The sequence below is a fragment of the Thunnus albacares genome, chromosome 9, assembly GCF_914725855.1.
Source record: "Thunnus albacares chromosome 9, fThuAlb1.1, whole genome shotgun sequence".
Lineage (NCBI taxonomy): Eukaryota > Metazoa > Chordata > Actinopteri > Scombriformes > Scombridae > Thunnus > Thunnus albacares.
Window position 1 is genome coordinate 27904252 of NC_058114.1, and position 17811 is coordinate 27922062.

General features: G+C 39.5%; 1 protein-coding gene across 3 annotated transcripts in view; it reads right to left on the bottom strand.

Moving 5' to 3' along the window:
• Positions 1-265: 265 nt before the first annotated feature.
• Positions 266-17811, bottom strand: part of LOC122989682 (gamma-aminobutyric acid receptor subunit gamma-3) — a 66278-nt gene continuing 48732 nt past the window's right edge. For 2 of the 3 annotated variants that reach the window (XM_044362715.1, XM_044362716.1), the window contains 4 exons: positions 11690-11827; positions 7224-7376; positions 2986-3185; positions 267-1326 (listed from right to left, as the gene is read on the bottom strand). In XM_044362715.1, coding sequence (XP_044218650.1) covers positions 1048-1326; positions 2986-3185; positions 7224-7376; positions 11690-11827 — 770 coding nt within the window. In that variant the 3' untranslated portion in view covers positions 267-1047. Of the gene's footprint in view, positions 1327-2985; positions 3186-7223; positions 7377-11689; positions 11828-17811 lie in introns of all 3 variants that reach the window. The other variant, XM_044362714.1, reaches the window with a different exon arrangement.

The window sequence follows — 17811 nt, forward strand, 5'->3', positions numbered from 1 at the left end:
TTGTATCAGTCTTCTCATCTGACTCTTGGCAAGAAAATGAATAAGCGTATGTACTCCCTTGAAGGAAATGTGTTTTTAAAAATATCTCATTTAAAGTGTACATGGGGTTTGTGTTCTGTGCTAGATTGCCTTTTGTACCCATAATAATTTTATGTTCTCTTGGGCCCCAGGACGCCCTGATGATTGATCCAGCCATATATACACACAAATACAAATAAGCTATAAATAACCGTTAAAATTAAAAAAAAAAAATTGACTTCACATCCTAAAATGTGTAAAATGTTGCCAATTAAGTACAAATGATTCTTTCTGCTGTAAAATTATAGATATATACTCTTCCCTGGGAATCCATTTATTTATTATACCGTATACAGTAGAGTACTAATAGTGCTGCAAGCAGAAGGAATAAGTCATTAATGGCTGAGAGTCATTATGAAGAGATAAGAACCTAATGATTCTTTTTGTGGTTGTTACCACAAACAGCTGTTTTATAAATGTAACTCAAAGCTCTGAATGAGAACAGCCATAATCAGTCAAAGCCAGACTCTTCATTCATTTTTTTTTTCATATAAATCATTATTCCCTGATTATTGTAGCAGATTGTATCTACCCCTCCAGAGGAAGGCACTATGAATGGTTTGAATGTCCTTGGATTTTCATCAACTGGGTTTGACTGATGGCTGGATAATAACGCGCCTGTACATTCCCTACAATATAAGTAATCTTCCTGACTGAGAAGTTTAGGGTAGCAAAACCCATTTCCTTCTTTGTCTTCATATTGTCATCAGCACACAGTCCAATCTGTCCTCACTCTGTGTACAGCATATGAAGGGAATAAGGAAAGTGTTTTATTCTCATGCCTGAAATCACAGGCTGTAATGTCTGCCAGGCACAGGCCTGCAGACACACGCTGGCCTCTGTTTTTATGTCCAGATAATTGCTTCAGGTACCACAGGAAAGAGTTTATTTGGTGTTACCTTTAATTAATCTTGAACTTCTTCTGTTAAACTGTTCTGTCCTTGTTTTGTGACAGGCACCTATAGTGTGCTAAAGGTAGAGATAGCCGACCCAGTAGACAATGTTGAACAGCAAGAAGGAGGTGGGAAAAAAGACGCGGGAGTACGCATCCAGTTCAAGTAAATCTATGTGGACACGTCCTTTTCTCCATGCACCTCCTTTACACTCCTCGTAGCAGCAGAAGAAGCTCTGGCAGTCTTTTCCGTCCAGACACTCGTAGACACAAGCATCCTCAAAGTCCTGCCAGTACATGGAGTTGTTTAGAGCGATGACAGTGTGTGGAGGTCTCACATCCAGGACCGAGTAGTTCTGAAAAGATGAAGAGTCAGTCACACAAAAGTACAGCAAACAAAGCTCATTTTGGAGTTTAAGTCCTGCTTACTCATCATATTAGTAGGTTTCCAAATTCAAACATGTGTTTCCTGTTTGGGCGTGATCCCTGGCAGACTTGCAGTTCAGAGTTCACCCTTGTTCAATTTTGTCTGTGAAGATGTGCGCGGCCAAGCCAATAGAAACACGAATGCACTGAATTTGGAAATGTAAAAGTCAGTATTCTAGCATGTTTATCACCTTGTTTAGTACAATTTTACTCTCATTTGCTCTGCTGAATATTTATTATTGTCCACATCAGAACCATGACATCACATATTTTTTTGACGGGTAGTTTTTATGAACAGAGGACCAATGTACCATTAGACCCTAATATGGATCAACCTTGAAAAACCTGCATCCTACACTTCCCATGATACAACTGGGTAGTGTCTTTTCATTAGACTCTCCCTGACTGGCAAAAGCCCACATCTTTCGAACTCCATGTCCCCAGTTTGTAGTGCAGACTTTCTTTTAACAGTTGTAGTCTCCAAGCCCATGTCCAAAATAACCCTGATGACATCATAAGGGTTATTTTCTCAAACTTGTCAAAGCTTCTTAAGAGCCAGAGAAGACATTATACGATTGTTTTCACAGGCTGAGTAGTACTTGTTGCCACTAGTAAACACTAAATCTTCATGTGTAAAACAGGTGGAATGCCCCTTTAGGTTGTTTAGTGTGGCCCTTTTTGGTTTTGGGCAGTTCAGTTTAGACACACTTGAAAAGCTACTGAAGTAAATATCAGCAGGAAAATACTGGACACAAATGAAATAAATGGATAAAATGGTTTAGACAAGCTACATAATATTTTGTATTACTAATGGATATTCCAAGAAAGTAACTACAATACAATACTATTTCCTTAATCTATCATTTAAATGCATAGATGCATGACAAAAAAAGTTGTCCACAGTTTGAAGATGTATTGCAACTTTAGATATCACTCAAAAATATTTCCAAATACAAACAAGTTTCTTGACATATCATCAACTGATAAATTTTGTAGTAGCTCCACTGAATAAGAACAAAAGACCAACTTTGTGAAACACCAGATTCTATATCAAGTTTAACTACAGATATACGAATATTGTAATTTTCACTGCAATGAAAATAAGCTAAAAAAAGCTCACACTAATATCCACAGAGTCAAACTTCAATCCTGCATTAATGCTGGGCAGCCGTACATTTAGTCTGTCTAAAATCACAGATTAAAGCTTTGTTTTTTAATTTTTTGAAGAGGACATGCGGTGACAGTCTGCACTGCCTTCACTTCTCTCAGTTGTCGACGGGCTAGAAAAGTGTCGTCTGTCTTGGAAGCTTGTTCAGATTGATGCAGTGTCCCTTAAAATAGTAACAGTCTTATCAGAAGAGCTTATAAAGGGCAGCATCACATCATCTCAACCCTGAAAGGTTTTCTCGCTTCCATCTTGTGATAACAAAACCAAAGCACTATCAGAGAGAAGCTACTTTTGTAACAAGTGACAGTAATCCTGTACATAGGGTCATCCAATCAATCTATATTGTAGCATTTTTAAAGAATATTTCTGCAAGAATATTTAACAATTCTGTATAAAAAACAGTGATTCAGGGTCAACTTACTGGTCTTTTATTTTCGATGCAACTGGGTCTTCGAGCACTGTATGAGTAGTAATTTAATGTTGCATACTCCATCAGAGCAGCAAAGACAAACAGGAAGCAGACGGTGACAAAAAGGTCCATGGCAGTGACGTACGACACTCTGGGAAGTGAGGTCCTGGCCACAGTACTGAGAGTGGTCATAGTCAGCACTGTGGTTATGCCTGAAGGGCAGAAGAAAGGACAAACTCATCTTAGGCACTGTTCACAAGTAATGATGGAAATTCACAAGGTTTGTGTTGGATTTATTTTTAGTTTGGTTGTGACACTGAAGTGTGCTAAAGGTCATATTTGCAGTGTTCCCTCTGCTGGAAGAAACTCTAGCTAATGCTGGTCTTGCTACTGTAATACAAGCAGCTAAGACCATAACACTCTCTGTTTAATCTAATAGTTGTTGTTCCTTTAAAAATAAAAAATATCACTAAAAAATATTTAGTGAAAGAAAAGCCAAAGCCAACCTGCTTAATATTTTAAATCTTCCCAATACAGAAGGCATATGGCAAACATGTCAGCAAACAGCCTATACATCCAGCAGATACAGAGTAACATTATCATTCATTAGGAGTTGTGTTTGTTCAATATTTGGTGTCTTTTTTAGGTTTTTGGTCTCCACCAATTCCTGAGGGAAATATTTGGCTCTCAAGCTGCTAAATGCTAGTTGCTAACTTTTTTTGTTCTGCCATTTGGTGTTGGTGTTTTTTCACTGAAAAATAGCTGCCTGCTGCATCTGGAAACAAGATTAGCGAGAGTTGTGAGAATGAACCAAAACAGTACAGTTGCAGGCCGTAAAACCAAAACAATGAGCTGAAAGATAATAAAATTTTCTTTAAAGCTGAAGGAAACTGCATAGTTGGGTGATAATTCTCTGTGGGTTCATCACTACGGGCAACGAAATGACGGCATATCTCTGCCAAAAACCTCAGAGCGCAAATGAGATCCATGTGCATGGATGTAGAGGAGTTGTGTGCACAACTCAAACAGCCATGCATGCATATTGTTTTGGTGAGGGCTTTCACAGCACTCACATGCAGAATATCTCTGCTCGCACCAGCAATATTGTGGCCTGCAAGAAAACCAGACTCCGAAGGGGTGCGTGACTGTTATCAATGGTGATTGGGTCTGTCCACTTACTGCCAAAAAGAAAAAACACTCATGAGCCAGCAGGTGAAAGTTTTGCGAGCAGGAGAACAGTGATAGTAGTTGTGCGCTTGGGGATAACAGTCACATGCTCCTTCGGAGTCTGTTCATGCTCAGCGCGTGGTTTTCCCCTTGCAGGCTACAATATTGCTTGTGCGAGCAGACATATTCTGTGGGTGAGTGCTGTGAAAGCTCTTGCAAAAGCTTGCTTGAACTGTGCATGTGACTACTCTACATCCCCACGCGTGGATCTCCTTTACGCTCCCAGGTTTTTGGCAGAGATATGCTGTCATATGACGACTTTCACAGTGCACACCATCATTTGATCCATTATTGATATAAAAATATTAATTAGAGTAGCTTTAAATGCACAATATGTAATTTCAGCCGCTAGGGGTCTCAATCAAAACAATAACAAAAGACGGAGTGTGATGACGGTGTGAAGTAGCAAGGGATCATGGGAGTTGTTGTCTTCGTTGTTAAATAACCAGCTTCACCGGGATGGGATTACTCCAGTGTTAATCGTTCAGGATGTTTTTACCGGGAGCTGAATTACCCGCAGAGGTCTCCTCCTCTCCAGAACAAACGGACCTGGAGATTACAGGTAAAAACACTGAATAAAGCTGTTTCACCTAAAAAAACCATGTTTCTCCGGCGATGTATGGCGACCACCGGATGTCCAATACGCGGGCTGTTGCAGCTGAGCTGCTGCTAACACTTGTTTGCTTTATTTCTCTTATAACTTTAGATCCAGACATACGGCAGGTTTCTCCCAGGAGCCGAATTATCCGCAGAGGTCTCCTCCTCTCCAGAAACAAACGCAGATTAAAATTAAAATTAAAATTGTTAAAATACTAATTAAAGCTGTTTTACCTAAAAAATCAATGTTTCTCCGATGATGTACGGCGACGACCGGACTTCCTGGAGGGGCTGTTAGCCGAGCTGCTGCTAACGTTTGCCCAGTTTATTTCTCTGATAACTTAAGATCCAGACGTCCAATGACTAAAATCCTTCTTCCGGCTAAAAGATACAGTTAAAAATGACTTAAATTTATCATGAAAATGTGGCTTTAAACTGAATAAAAGTCCATTTATAACAGTTTCTGCCAATGTATTATCTTGTGTGTGTGTAAGTCACTCTTTGGTAGACGCCACTGTAGCGGACAAACACAGCGCCGCCGTATGCATCTCGTGCGTGTTTACTCTTTGGTAGAGGAGGTATGACGCCATTGACATGGGACCAAATGAAACGATCCGTTACTTTGATTAAATTACAGATTTCTCTGGGTTTGAACATTGTTGGAAACATTTGGGGTAATTTAAGTACACAACTCAATATATATATGACATGGGTCTAGTTGTTTTTAGACATTTTAATGTGGAATAATTACATATTATGCCTTTAAGGCTCCCTGGATTTACTACAAGTAAAACTGCATTTTCACTTCGACAGATTTTGTTAACGCATCCAATCAGGTGTAAATCTGATTGACAGACATAAGAAAGATATCTGTTTCTCCAGCATCTCTGGATGATTTCATTCATTCCCCTCTCCCATCTCCTTCCTCCACAAGCATTATAGAGATGCCCATAAGAAAAAAAACCATCTGTGACTGTTTCACTGAGGTTCCCATGGTAACAAGCTGGCCCCATCTATTTCAGGCGGACATCTCACACTTTTCCTTTAGCCTCTGCTGGCTACAGTGATTACCCTTACCTGCCTTCTGCCGATGCTTTGGCACAGACTCGAGAGTTTTTCTTTTAAACAATAGAATGAACAGATTTGAAGAGAAGAAAACTTTCAGAGGCATTTATCTTTACTGACAGCTTAATGTGGATGAAATTGTGAGGTTCTGTATGTGACGTATCAAACATAAATGGCTTTAGGGCCCAATATATGTGTCCTTCTTAAAGAATTCAGCCAAAATAATGCTGAAATCTAATGAAAGCGTGCGCTAACTTGCTACTGATACTATGCTATTGAGGCTCAGACCTGAGCTGAAAAGTGTGCTGCCATAGGCTGACTCACCCTGATCCTTTATGCAGGTTGGGATTACATCTAAAGTGCTTTATCTTTTATTCCCTCACTGGCTTGCCTTGTCCCTGTACTTTTACAATCAGCCTACATCTATGATGCATTCATTATCTTCATTCTTTCTCTTGATTTGCATGCAATTGATCCAGAAGCTTTAAAGCAAAGATGACAGATTAATGGCACTCGTTATTCATTTTCTACCTTTGTTCTTTTCATCAGTCGTGAACGTACAGTATCGCACACAACGTCTCTGAGCAGATGATACAACAGCAGGGCGGTGTGACATTGGCTGATGTAACATTTTGGTGATACTGGGTCACCAGTGATAGAAGGCACAGTTTGTTAGGTTCTTCCATTAAATACTGAGGGAAAATTACTAAAAAGCCAAAAATATAATTTCCCGAAAGGCTGGCATAGATGGCTCACTACTTTGCACTTGTAATGTTGAAAAGAGGCATAATTACGTTGAGGTAAACACATACATGTTTGCAGAACAGCTATCAAAGCTTCTTCATATTTTCTGCAACATCCTTCTAAAAGTAACATTTTTCTCTCAATCCTTGATTAAAGATCTAGGCAAACACATCATCACTCAAACATGTGAATAATGGATCAAATGTTGACAGAAAAAAAGCAAAGAAAAATTATGAATCAATTACCTTCACCAAAATGTTCCACAGGACTGCACAACAACAAATAGAGAGCATGTACAAAAGAGGGAAAAAGCATAACAGAATAGAAGAAGCAGATGCAGTGACTCAAGTTAAGTGATGAACAAATATCCATGCAGTGCAGATAACAGCACATAAAGACGGAGCATATTCAAAAGAGGCAAGAAAAACATGATTAAAGTGTACAAATGAAAAAAAAAGCTCAAAAGTAGGAAGTTGAGGTGATGTCTGCAACACTGTTACCTAATTATCTCTACAGCTTTAATGAAAGCTATTCAAAGCTGTTTTTCAAATGTAAGCCTGCAGTGCGTGCCGGTATGAACAGACCTTCTGAACTGCAATGAGTCCACAGTACTTTACCTAAAGCGGTTCTGGCTGGAGTGGCGTCTTTTTTGATCCAGAAGGACACCCAGGAGAGGACCACGGTGAGGATGCAGGGGATGTAAGTCTGAATAGTGAAGTAGCCCATTCTTCTACTCAGGTCAAAGTACACCGTCATCACCACATAATCACCTGTGTGTGAAAACAACTGATTTCTCAAGGACACAGGACATTTTCAAAGATCTATGTGTGATATGACTTCATTACTAACATCCTATATGCTTTGCTGCATGTTGTTTAGTCTGGTTTTCAGTGGCTTGCTGTGAAGGTTAAATTTAATGAAAAATACTATATGCAAATGATATTTAACATTTCTAAAAATAGAGAGCTGAGTCAGCTCTACGCAGATAGCATACAGCTTCCCTTTCCTCTTAGAACGGATTCATCTCTTCAGCTGATATCAGTTAATATTAGTAGTAGAATAATATAATTGCATAATAAGCCTGTGAAATGAATATCAGACTGCAGAAGTCTGGCACACTGGCAGTTATGTCCTTGCTCTCAGGTCGGGGGTGCTGCACTAATAGCGACCGGCAGAAGTAGTCGTGTCTTGTCTTGTCGTTGTTTCCTCGTGTTTCTGACACTTTTTGTGGCTGTGTTCACCCTGTGTGAGTTTGACCAACTTCATGGATTGAAGTATAGTCGGGAGTTTCTTCTTGAGTGCTGAAACACTAATGAAGCAGCACTGGAACCTGAAATTTTTATTCCACCAGCAATCCAGAAAGATTTTGGAGAGAATGCCAACTCTACTAGGAACAGGAGTGTTCGACTAAGGACATGAGGAAGGAGGGGTAGAGAGACTGTGTCCCTGTATGTAAACAGCTGATGGTGCAAAACTGTGGTCATTAGGGACACTGTGTGTACCCCTAATATTGAACTTTTATCTGTTTCACTTCGCCTGTTTTATTTGCTACGTGAATGTCACACAACTATTTGTCACAGTCGTTTATATTCACCATAAGGCAAATGTGGATAACGGAAGAGCAACCCCGGTCAAAACTGCAGTGTTTACAGACTATATGTCCTGATGCACCCAATTTTATCATGGGAGATTTTAATCATTTTTATAGAACTGAGTCTCTGAATCATTTCTTCCAGTACATCACCTGTCCAACAAGACGGGGTAAAGTATTGGATCAGTGTTATGGCACCATTAGAGGAGCTTATAAATTTTACGTGATGACTCCTCTGAGTTTGTCAGACCACAGCACTGTTCATTTGGTCCCCACTTATCAAACAGCCCTGAAGGGACGGAAAAAGTAATTCCGGTCTCGACTGAAGACTTTACACTGGAACTGAAGGACTGCTTTGAATGTACTGATTGGGATCTATTTAAAGACTCTGACTTATGTGATCTCACAAACACGGTCTATAGTTACATCTCTTTTTGTGAAAATACAGTATGGTGATTCCTTGCAAAACATGTACTATTTTCCCCAATAATAAGCCCTGGATTAGTAAATCTCTTTAACATGCTCTTAATCAGAAGAATCTGTCTTATTATGAGGAAGATCACAATGAAAGGAGGGAGGCAAATAAACTAGTTAAAAGAGAGATAAAATTAGATATAAAAATAAAGTGGAGGGTGAGCTGAATAAAGGGTAGGCTACTCAATGCTTGGAAAGGGATCCAGTCCATGGTTTAGATGTAGAACAAGGACAGAAGAATATTTTATCCTGAGAAGCCAGATGCTGAATTGGCAGAAGAGTTAAACAAATTCTACTCTAGGTTTGATATCTATGATTTCAATGATGAGCTTTCTAATTTTAGATATGGGCCTGCAGGCAGTAAGATTAGAATTGATGAGGTGATTGTATGTAAATCTTTTGGTCGTATTAAAGAGAGGAAAAGCCCTGGTCCTGATGGCATAACGGGGAAATTATTGAAGTGATGTGCCTGGCAACTGTACAGTATTTTTGGTTGGATTGCAACAGTGGAGCCAGGCCTACACACAGGAATGTCTGTCCGTCACTGACTGACTAACTGACTGAGTGATGAAGTTACAGTATTGGTGCAACCGGCCAAATGTTGGAATTTCTCCATTGGCTGTAGCTCTTTCAAAATGAATCACCACAAAAGGTTTTCTATTACGTCCTCAGGGGGCATTTACAGTAACCTAGGAACCAGAAGAATCTGTGAGCTCATGTTTTATTTGCTCTGGCCTTTGTGAATTGTGCTGGTGATGCCAGGCTCTGTTTACAGCAGTTTCACTCATTGACTGCAGCTCATTCCAAATTTATTGCATGCTAGAGCGCCCTACAGCCGAGCTAGCAGACACACTACCTCAGTCTGCACCTGGACTCCTGTGGCATGTTTGCACGACTGTTGGAGAAGCAAGTGGAGGCATTGTTGCGCTTGTCCCAGCGCGTGAGGTCTGCCGCCTCAGTGCTGGTGGGGAGCGTCATGTCGCTCCTCGGGATGACGTCGGCAGCTCACCCAGTGGTGCGCCTGGGGCTGCTGCACATGAAAAATGGCTTTGGCTGCATCTGAGCCGGGACAAACAGCGCAAGCTCACAGAGTAGGAGAAAAAACAGCCCTCCATGTGCCAGGAGGCATGAGGGAGAGCGCATAGTTAAAGCACGCCAAATAACCATCACTCTGACAAAACACTCAATACAGAGTGAAAAACAACAGACATCCACAGAGTTAAACACATGAAAGAGCAGGTGGAGTTAACAGGTAATTAGATTAGTTATAATTAGAATTAAAATAAGTTCTATTTCAAATTAAACATCCCAAGATATGAGTGGAAAGTATTGTAGTAGTATTTAATATCCAGGACTTCACATTATAGACACTACCACCGCCTATCCCTGTAACAAACTGGCCACAATTTCACACATTGACCATACGCGGTCCAGCCATATACTAGCTGTTGACCTAATCTCATTTCATGTATTTTCTTGTTTTCTCCTTGGAACAACAGGAAGTTCCTAGCATGCTTTTAATTGTATTCAGCCACATGTCCTTGCACACAGGCTCTTACCTAATTTTAATATGGATTTTAGTACAGTATATTGGCTCACTGACTTCTTAATGAACAGATCTCAGAGGGTCCGGGTTAATGGAACCCTATCCAGAAATCTTCCACTGGATCCCCTCAGGGCTGTGTGCTTTCACCACTTTTACTTGTTTTATATACAAATGAGTGTCAGAGCAATCATGTATCAAGATTTATCCTTAAGTATGTTGATGACTCCGTGATCGTGAGTCTTCTGCAGGATAGTGTGGAGCAAGATCATGGCCCAGTCCTTGATGAATTTGTTAAGTGGTGTGACCAGTCTTTCCTCCAAATAAATGTGGCTAAGACCAAAGAAATGTGTATTGATTTTCGGAGGAGGCCCCTTCCCCCTGTCCCTGCTCTGTGTGATTAAGGGTGAACCAGTGGCAGCAGTGCAGCAATATAAGTATTTAGACACTGTTCTAGACAGATAGAGAAATTTGATGCAGATACAGATTTTACTTACGTAAAAAGGCAAATCAGCCGTTGTTCTTTTGAAGGAAGTTGCAAAGTTTTAATGTGGACATGACACTGAACATGTTTTATTCTTCTTTTATTGAGTCTGTCCTTTCTCTTTCTATGATTTGCTGGTTTGGCAGTCTTAGTCTTAAAAACAGGAACAAAATGGAAAAATTGTCAAGCTGTGCTGTAAGATTACTGGTGCCACCCTAATGACCTTCATCATCTGACCTTCAACATCCTTTATATGTTGAGTTCCAGATGCTTCTATCAGGGCGAAAGTTTAATCTCCCCAAAGGTAGCACTAATAGATACAGATTGTCCTTTGTTCCATCTGCTATTGGTTTTTTAAACAAACTATAACCCCAGATGTCATTGCAACTTTCTTTATTTTTTCCCATGATTCATGTTGACAGTGTAGTAGATATGGATCTTATGCTGTGTTGTGTATGATGTATTGTATGTATTTGTGTTGGAAGCAAATTGACTCGTGGGGACATTAAAGTTTTTTGAATCTTGAATCTTTGATGCAACATGTTTGATGACATGTAAAGCACACGACTGTTGAAAATGCTCCAAAGAGAGTTTTCTCTGACTTTAAACTTAAATATGTCAGAGATCTGAAATATAAGAACCCTGTATTCATGAGGAAGAGGAAATCTATTAGCAGCTCTCATAAACTGAGGGTGATGATTGAGGGACAGGAAAGGACAGCTTACTCAGCAGGGCACCTGCAAAGCAGTCACTGAGAAAGTCATTGTGCAGAGCAAATTAAAGTGGCCTAATGGCAGATTGAGAGGAGGGGAGACAGACGTGTGTTTTTAAGACTTTCAAACACAATTTTGAGCACAATTAATTAAAGGAAATAATGAACTGAAAATGATTTCTGCCACTCATTACAAAACAAATTTCTCTGACAAGTTCTCATTGAGCTTGTTAAAAGCATGGGTACAAATGTTAAACTTGGGGAAGAACCAGTGCTTACCTGCTGTAGTCTTTATTATATCTGTAGTATTTCTCAGGCCCATAAAATCAAACTGGTAGAGGCGCCAGGACTTCTGGTCAGCCGCCTCCACAGAGTTCTTCCTCCACTTGTAAATCATCTCATCTCGTGGGTATCCATCTGCAATTACACAGAGCATGTGTGTGTGTGTGACCCTTGGCGCTACATGGCACATCCTAATGATGGATACCCTCCGCAGACAGACCTAGGGCCACCCAGAGCAACATTTGTCTTGTGCTGGAGGCTGGCTAATGAAAAGACAGTCTGGAATGAAGACAGAGGCAGAAGGAAGGTAGATTAAATGAAAACTTTGGTTCAATAATGTACTGAATCCATCTTGATGTTGGGCCTGACCTTCACATGATGTGCATGGAGGCTGGGAGTGCTTTTACAATCGATCATGCAAGGTTAATGATGGGTTAATCATTCCATTTCTACTTTGGTGTTAGCCTGAATCTTTCCTGTCTTAAACAGACACATAATCATTTTAAGTAGAAAAACTAACAAAATTATGATCTTGCCTGATAGCAATTTGATGTAATAGGCTTTCAATAAACAAAAACATTAACTGTGACGGAAGATGGTGCCCAAACTACTAATTGTTTTCAAACATGCTTTATGAATGAATTCCATTAACATTTGCCACACTTCTCTCATTTGCTATTAATGATGTCATTAAAGATTCAGCAATTACTATTCGAATTCAAAATGTTCAGAAAAAAACAGCTTATTGCTGAAAACAGCTCTTTTTAAATGAGCAACTTTATAAATATTCTGTAAGACATTTGCATAAAACAACTCGAGGCACAATTCATGATGCATTTATAAGATGGATAAAATTGTAGGTTTACACTCTCCAGGTCACATTTTTGTCAATATAATCATATTATCATATTTATCATCTACATAAAACTACATATACATTTAAGTATTATTTCAATATCTGCAATCACAAGTCATCTGTACCTTAAAGAAGTACTGAACCCTGGCATACTCTTAAACATCATCTATCCGTGATGTACAGTATGTTCCATGAGATAAATGTTATAAGTGACCTTTTTGTTGGACTGGCTTTCACTCTGCCTGCCTCATCTACCTCTACTTCAGTTAGTGGTTCTCCACATGCCTGAGTGTGTTTCTATTCAACTGTGGATTATTGTTGGAGATTGTGGTAATAATGACAATAGTGGGTTTTCAGAGTGAGTTTTCCAAGTTGAAAACGTATCAAGCTCTTTACTCAAAATGCAAAATCTTCTAAATAATTTTTCACTGTATTTTCTCTGAGGTCTCTTATATACTCTTGTATATGATTACAGGTTCTATGAATCTGATTGTGAATAGCTGACACAGACAAATGACATTTCTCATGTGCACTGTTTTGTGTTAAACACACAATATGTAATTTCTGCCGCTAGGGGTCTCTCAATCAAAACAACAACAAAAGATGGAGTTGGATGATGTTGTGAAGTAGTGTGGGATCATGGGAGTTGTTGTATTCATTGTTAAACAGCTAGCTTCTCCCGGTTAGGATTCCTTCAGTGTTCATCGTTCAGGAGGTTTTTACCAGGAGATGCATTATCCAAGAGGTTTCCTCCTCTCCAAAACAAACATACATGGCGATTAAAACTAGTAAAAACACAGAATAAAGTAGTTTCACATAAAAAATTAGTGTTTCTCTGAGGCTGTTCGGCAGACAAAGGCTGCTAGCCGAGCTGCTGCTGACGTTTGCTCAGCTTGTTTCTCTGATAACATTAGATCCAGACACCCAATGACTAAAATCCTTCATCTGGTGAAAAGATACACTTAAAAACGACCAAGATCTAAAAAGTTTATCGTGAAAATGTGGCTTAAAACTGAATTTCTTGAGTTTCTGGTGTACAATCCCAATGCTGACGTATTATCTTGTATGCGTATACTCTTTAATAGATGCCATTGTGGTGGACAACCACAACACAGACACATGTGCACAAGACAATTATCATCTTGTGAGCGTATACACTTTGGTAGAGGGGATATGATGCAATAGATAGAGAGATAGATAGATAGATAGATTTCTCTGGGTTTGAAAACTGTAAACATTTGGGATAATGTAAGTACACAATTCAACAAAATATATAAAACTGGTCTAGTCGTTTTTAGACATTTTCATGCGAAATAGTTACATATTATAGCTTTAAAAGAGAGCTACAGTAGCTGCACTTGAATCATCTAGATTTGACCAGTCATCTATTGAAGGTGCAATATGTATAATTTAGTGGCATCTAGTGGAACGGACTTGACAGAAATGGCATATAATATTCATAAGTATGTTTTAATTAGTGTATAATCACCTGAAAATAAGAATCATGTTTTCATAACCTTAGAATGAGCCCTTTATATTTACATAGGGAGTGGGTCCACCTCCACAGAACCCACCATGTTTCTACAGTAGCCCAGAACGGACAAACCAAACACTGGCTCTAGAGAGGGCCTTTCGTGTTTTTCACAAATTTCATGATCATCGTGGGTGCCACTACACGCATATAAGTGGAGGGGGAACGGTATTCAGTTGGTTGCAATCTGCAACTTCACCACTAGATCTAAAATCTAAAACTAAATCCTACACACGGGTCCTTTGGAAGTGGAAAAAGGCCAGTGTCACACTATGGGAAATCCCCTGCCCCCCCAAGAGAACTACTAGAACTACAATCATTGAGCAGTCTGTGCAATCCCTCACTCTAGCTAAATTTGCTCTATTCAATGCTATCTATAATTTGGATTTTCTGATTTTGACGGAGACCAGACCTGGGACTGCTGTCATTTAGTCGAACTCTGCCCTCCCAACTACAGTTATTTGAACTCCCGGAGGTGCACTGGCTGTGGTGGGGACCTTGCTGTTGCCTACAGCTACCATTTAACTTGTAAACACATTGCTGATGATAACTTTCAGAGCTTTGAGATGTTCATGTTTAAAATCAACTGTCAAAACCCTGTCTGCTGTATTTAAATCTATTGCCCCCCTAAACCAAACAACAGCTTTTTAGTAGAATTTTCTGAATTTCTATCCCCCATTGTCCTCAATCATGATAGAATTATACTTGTTGGGGATTTTAATATCCACATCAATGACCTATCTATTCACTTTGCCATTGAATATCTAAACATTACTCATTCATTCAACCTGGTGCAGCATGTTCTCTGGTTCAACTCATAGCTGAGGCCACACTCTTGACCTCATATTTATTCTAGGCCCAACTATAAAATCCCTCTCATTGATAGACCTTGTCTCCAAACATAAATGTATTCTATTTGACTCCTGCATCCAGGCAACTGCTTCAATTAAGAGGCGAACAGTATGTTCCCACATTTTTAATAACATGTCTGTTTTCATCTATTTTCTCTGATTTATATAATAAATAATTTCAACCCTCTAACATTAATGATCTGGTCAATAATTTCAATAACCTGTGTTCCTTAGCATTAAGTGTCATTACACCTATTACAAGCAGGTCAGTAGCTTCCACCAAATCTTCTCAGTGGATAAATGATGCAATCCGTAGCTGTAAGCAGGACTACAGGAGGGCTGAGCACAGATGGAAAAAGACAAAACTCAATATTCATTTTCTACACATGAAAGAGCTTTTGACTTTGCTCAATCAAAAAATCAAGGACACAAGAACAGCTTACTTCTCAGACCTAATTACTACTAATAAACACAATCCCTGAGCTCTGTTTAGCACAATCAGCTTGTACAACCTACTCCCACTGCTATCTCTGTCACCTTGACTGAAGACTGTGAATTGTATTTATCATTTTTTGTCAACAAGATCAATAGATTCAGATCCAAGATTGTGCTTCCGATCCACTTTTGATCCACCTAGGAGTGTTTTAAATTTACTAACCCATTTTGCCCCCATTACCATGCACAACCTCATAGAGACAATTTCTCATCTGTGCCTGTCTTCCTGCCATCTTGATATCTTACTCTCCTTAGAGGTCCTACCTGTCACTGGCCCCGCTGTACTCACTATAATAAACCTGTCCCTCACCTCGTTATGTCCCTGATCAATTTAAGACAGCTAGTGTCCAGCCCCTTCTAAAAAACCTGGCCTTGATCCATCCATTCTGAACAATTTTAGACCCATCTCAAAATTACCTTTAATTTCCAGAATACTGGAAAAACTTGTTGCTGTGCAGCTCCTTCAGGTTGTTGAAGGGAATATTATCTATGATAATGATCAATTTCAATCTGGCTTTCACCAAAAACATAGTACTGAAACTGCTTTGTTACAAGTCACAAATAACATCCTTATGTAGGCTGATAGGGGGAACACTCCATCTTGGTCTTACTTGACGTGAGCACTGACTTTGATATCATTGATCTCTCCATCCTCATTTATCGATTAAATACATGCGCTGGTATCTCAGGGAAAGCTCAAGGGTGGTTTGTGTCATATTTGTCATGGTGGAAAAATGCTAATCTAAAAAGCAAATATGCATTTTAATATCATCATCATAATAAAGCTATAGTAGCAGACTAGTGTAAACTAATAAGTAAATTTGAAAACTTTCATGTTGGATGTAGCACCTTGTAATTTGCACCTCTTTGCACAGCTGTTTTTCCCTGCTATTTATTTATCTATTTTATTTGGCAGGCATCGGCAGCAGGGCTCTCTGTGATGACATCACAACCATTGATTGGCTGGCGGAGTTGCTGTCCCAACTATGCTGCATATTTGCATTGTACTCATGAATGTATAAAGAGAACTGGATACAGCGTCAGAGGCGGGTCCCGTTCATTCCTATGAAAGTCGCTCAGTGGCGCATGAAGCCAAAGAAGTTCATCTTCTTCCACATTTCCTCTGCATCTGCCAAGCCGGCTACTTCCGATTTATACCTCTGGCTAACTTGAATGAGGATAAATTCAATCGTGTGGCTCTTCTAGACATTCGAAATGTGATCAGCCTATACAGATCAAGTTATGAAAGTGAAACGAGTCATTTCACAGGGTTTGTGATGCTCAAAAAAATGTATCCGCTGATTTACAGACATCTCTGTATCTCTGCATCATGTGACGCTGCAATTACACAGTTTTGCCGCTATGTCAAATTTTCTTCAAAGCCTGGTGCTGTCTTTATACATCCATGATTGTACTTCAGTGTTTCCCCCAGGATTTTTTTCAAGAGGGTAGTAGGCCCCTGAAACCATTAGTTTTGTCATGGGACAGGCATGTCACGGATACGGATACATGGTGTCAACACTATTGTCATAGATGTGCGCAGTAAGGTGGTTGTCCTTATTGTTGTATTTCTCTACACTGAGCTTAAATGATGAGCAGCTGACAGTCTTCACAGGACATGTTGATAGAGTAAAAAAAGAGGTGATGTTGTCTGCAGTCCCCATTGGCTAGCTAGCTCCAATGCTAAAAACAAGCCAGTGCTAGCAGCAAATCCGCTTGTGGCAGGCTAACCCAACCAGGGGATTTAAAACTTACAATCCGAGCATCCGATGGCTAAAAAACATATACCTTGTTAAAAAACATATAGGTAAAACAAATCTACATATCTAAAAGAGTAGCATAAAAATGTAGAGTAAAACTGGATAAAATGTCGATTTATGAGAAAGCTTCTGGTGGACAATGTGCTTTTAAAAATATATACAGAACAGTAATTCATCTAGATAGAGGTGTAAGTCAGACCTTAGCAGTTTTTTCTGCCTCCTGCTTTGAATTTGTTCATTTCCCTCCATCACCTGTGTTTCTCTTTCCTCAAATGTTTTCTTCTTGATCTTGAATCAGTTGCACCTTCCTCCTTTTGAATCAGTTCTTTACTTCTTGTTTTTCTTTCAACACCCTAGGGTGTTGTTACTCCCTGCAATTCTTCCTCACTTCTGTCTCCTCTCTCTTGATTCCCTCACTCTGGAAATGTAAAAAGCCTTTCTTTTAAAAGTCTGACATGAAGCGGAACTTTAACTTGTATGGTGTTAATTACAGTAATTGTGGACAAACGACACACAGTGGGAATGCATCAGCAGTCAAGCTATCCAAACTATCAAGCTACATTAACATTACTGTCATGTTAAGCAGCAGCACTAGATACACTAGACAGTTACAGTTTTTGCTAGCT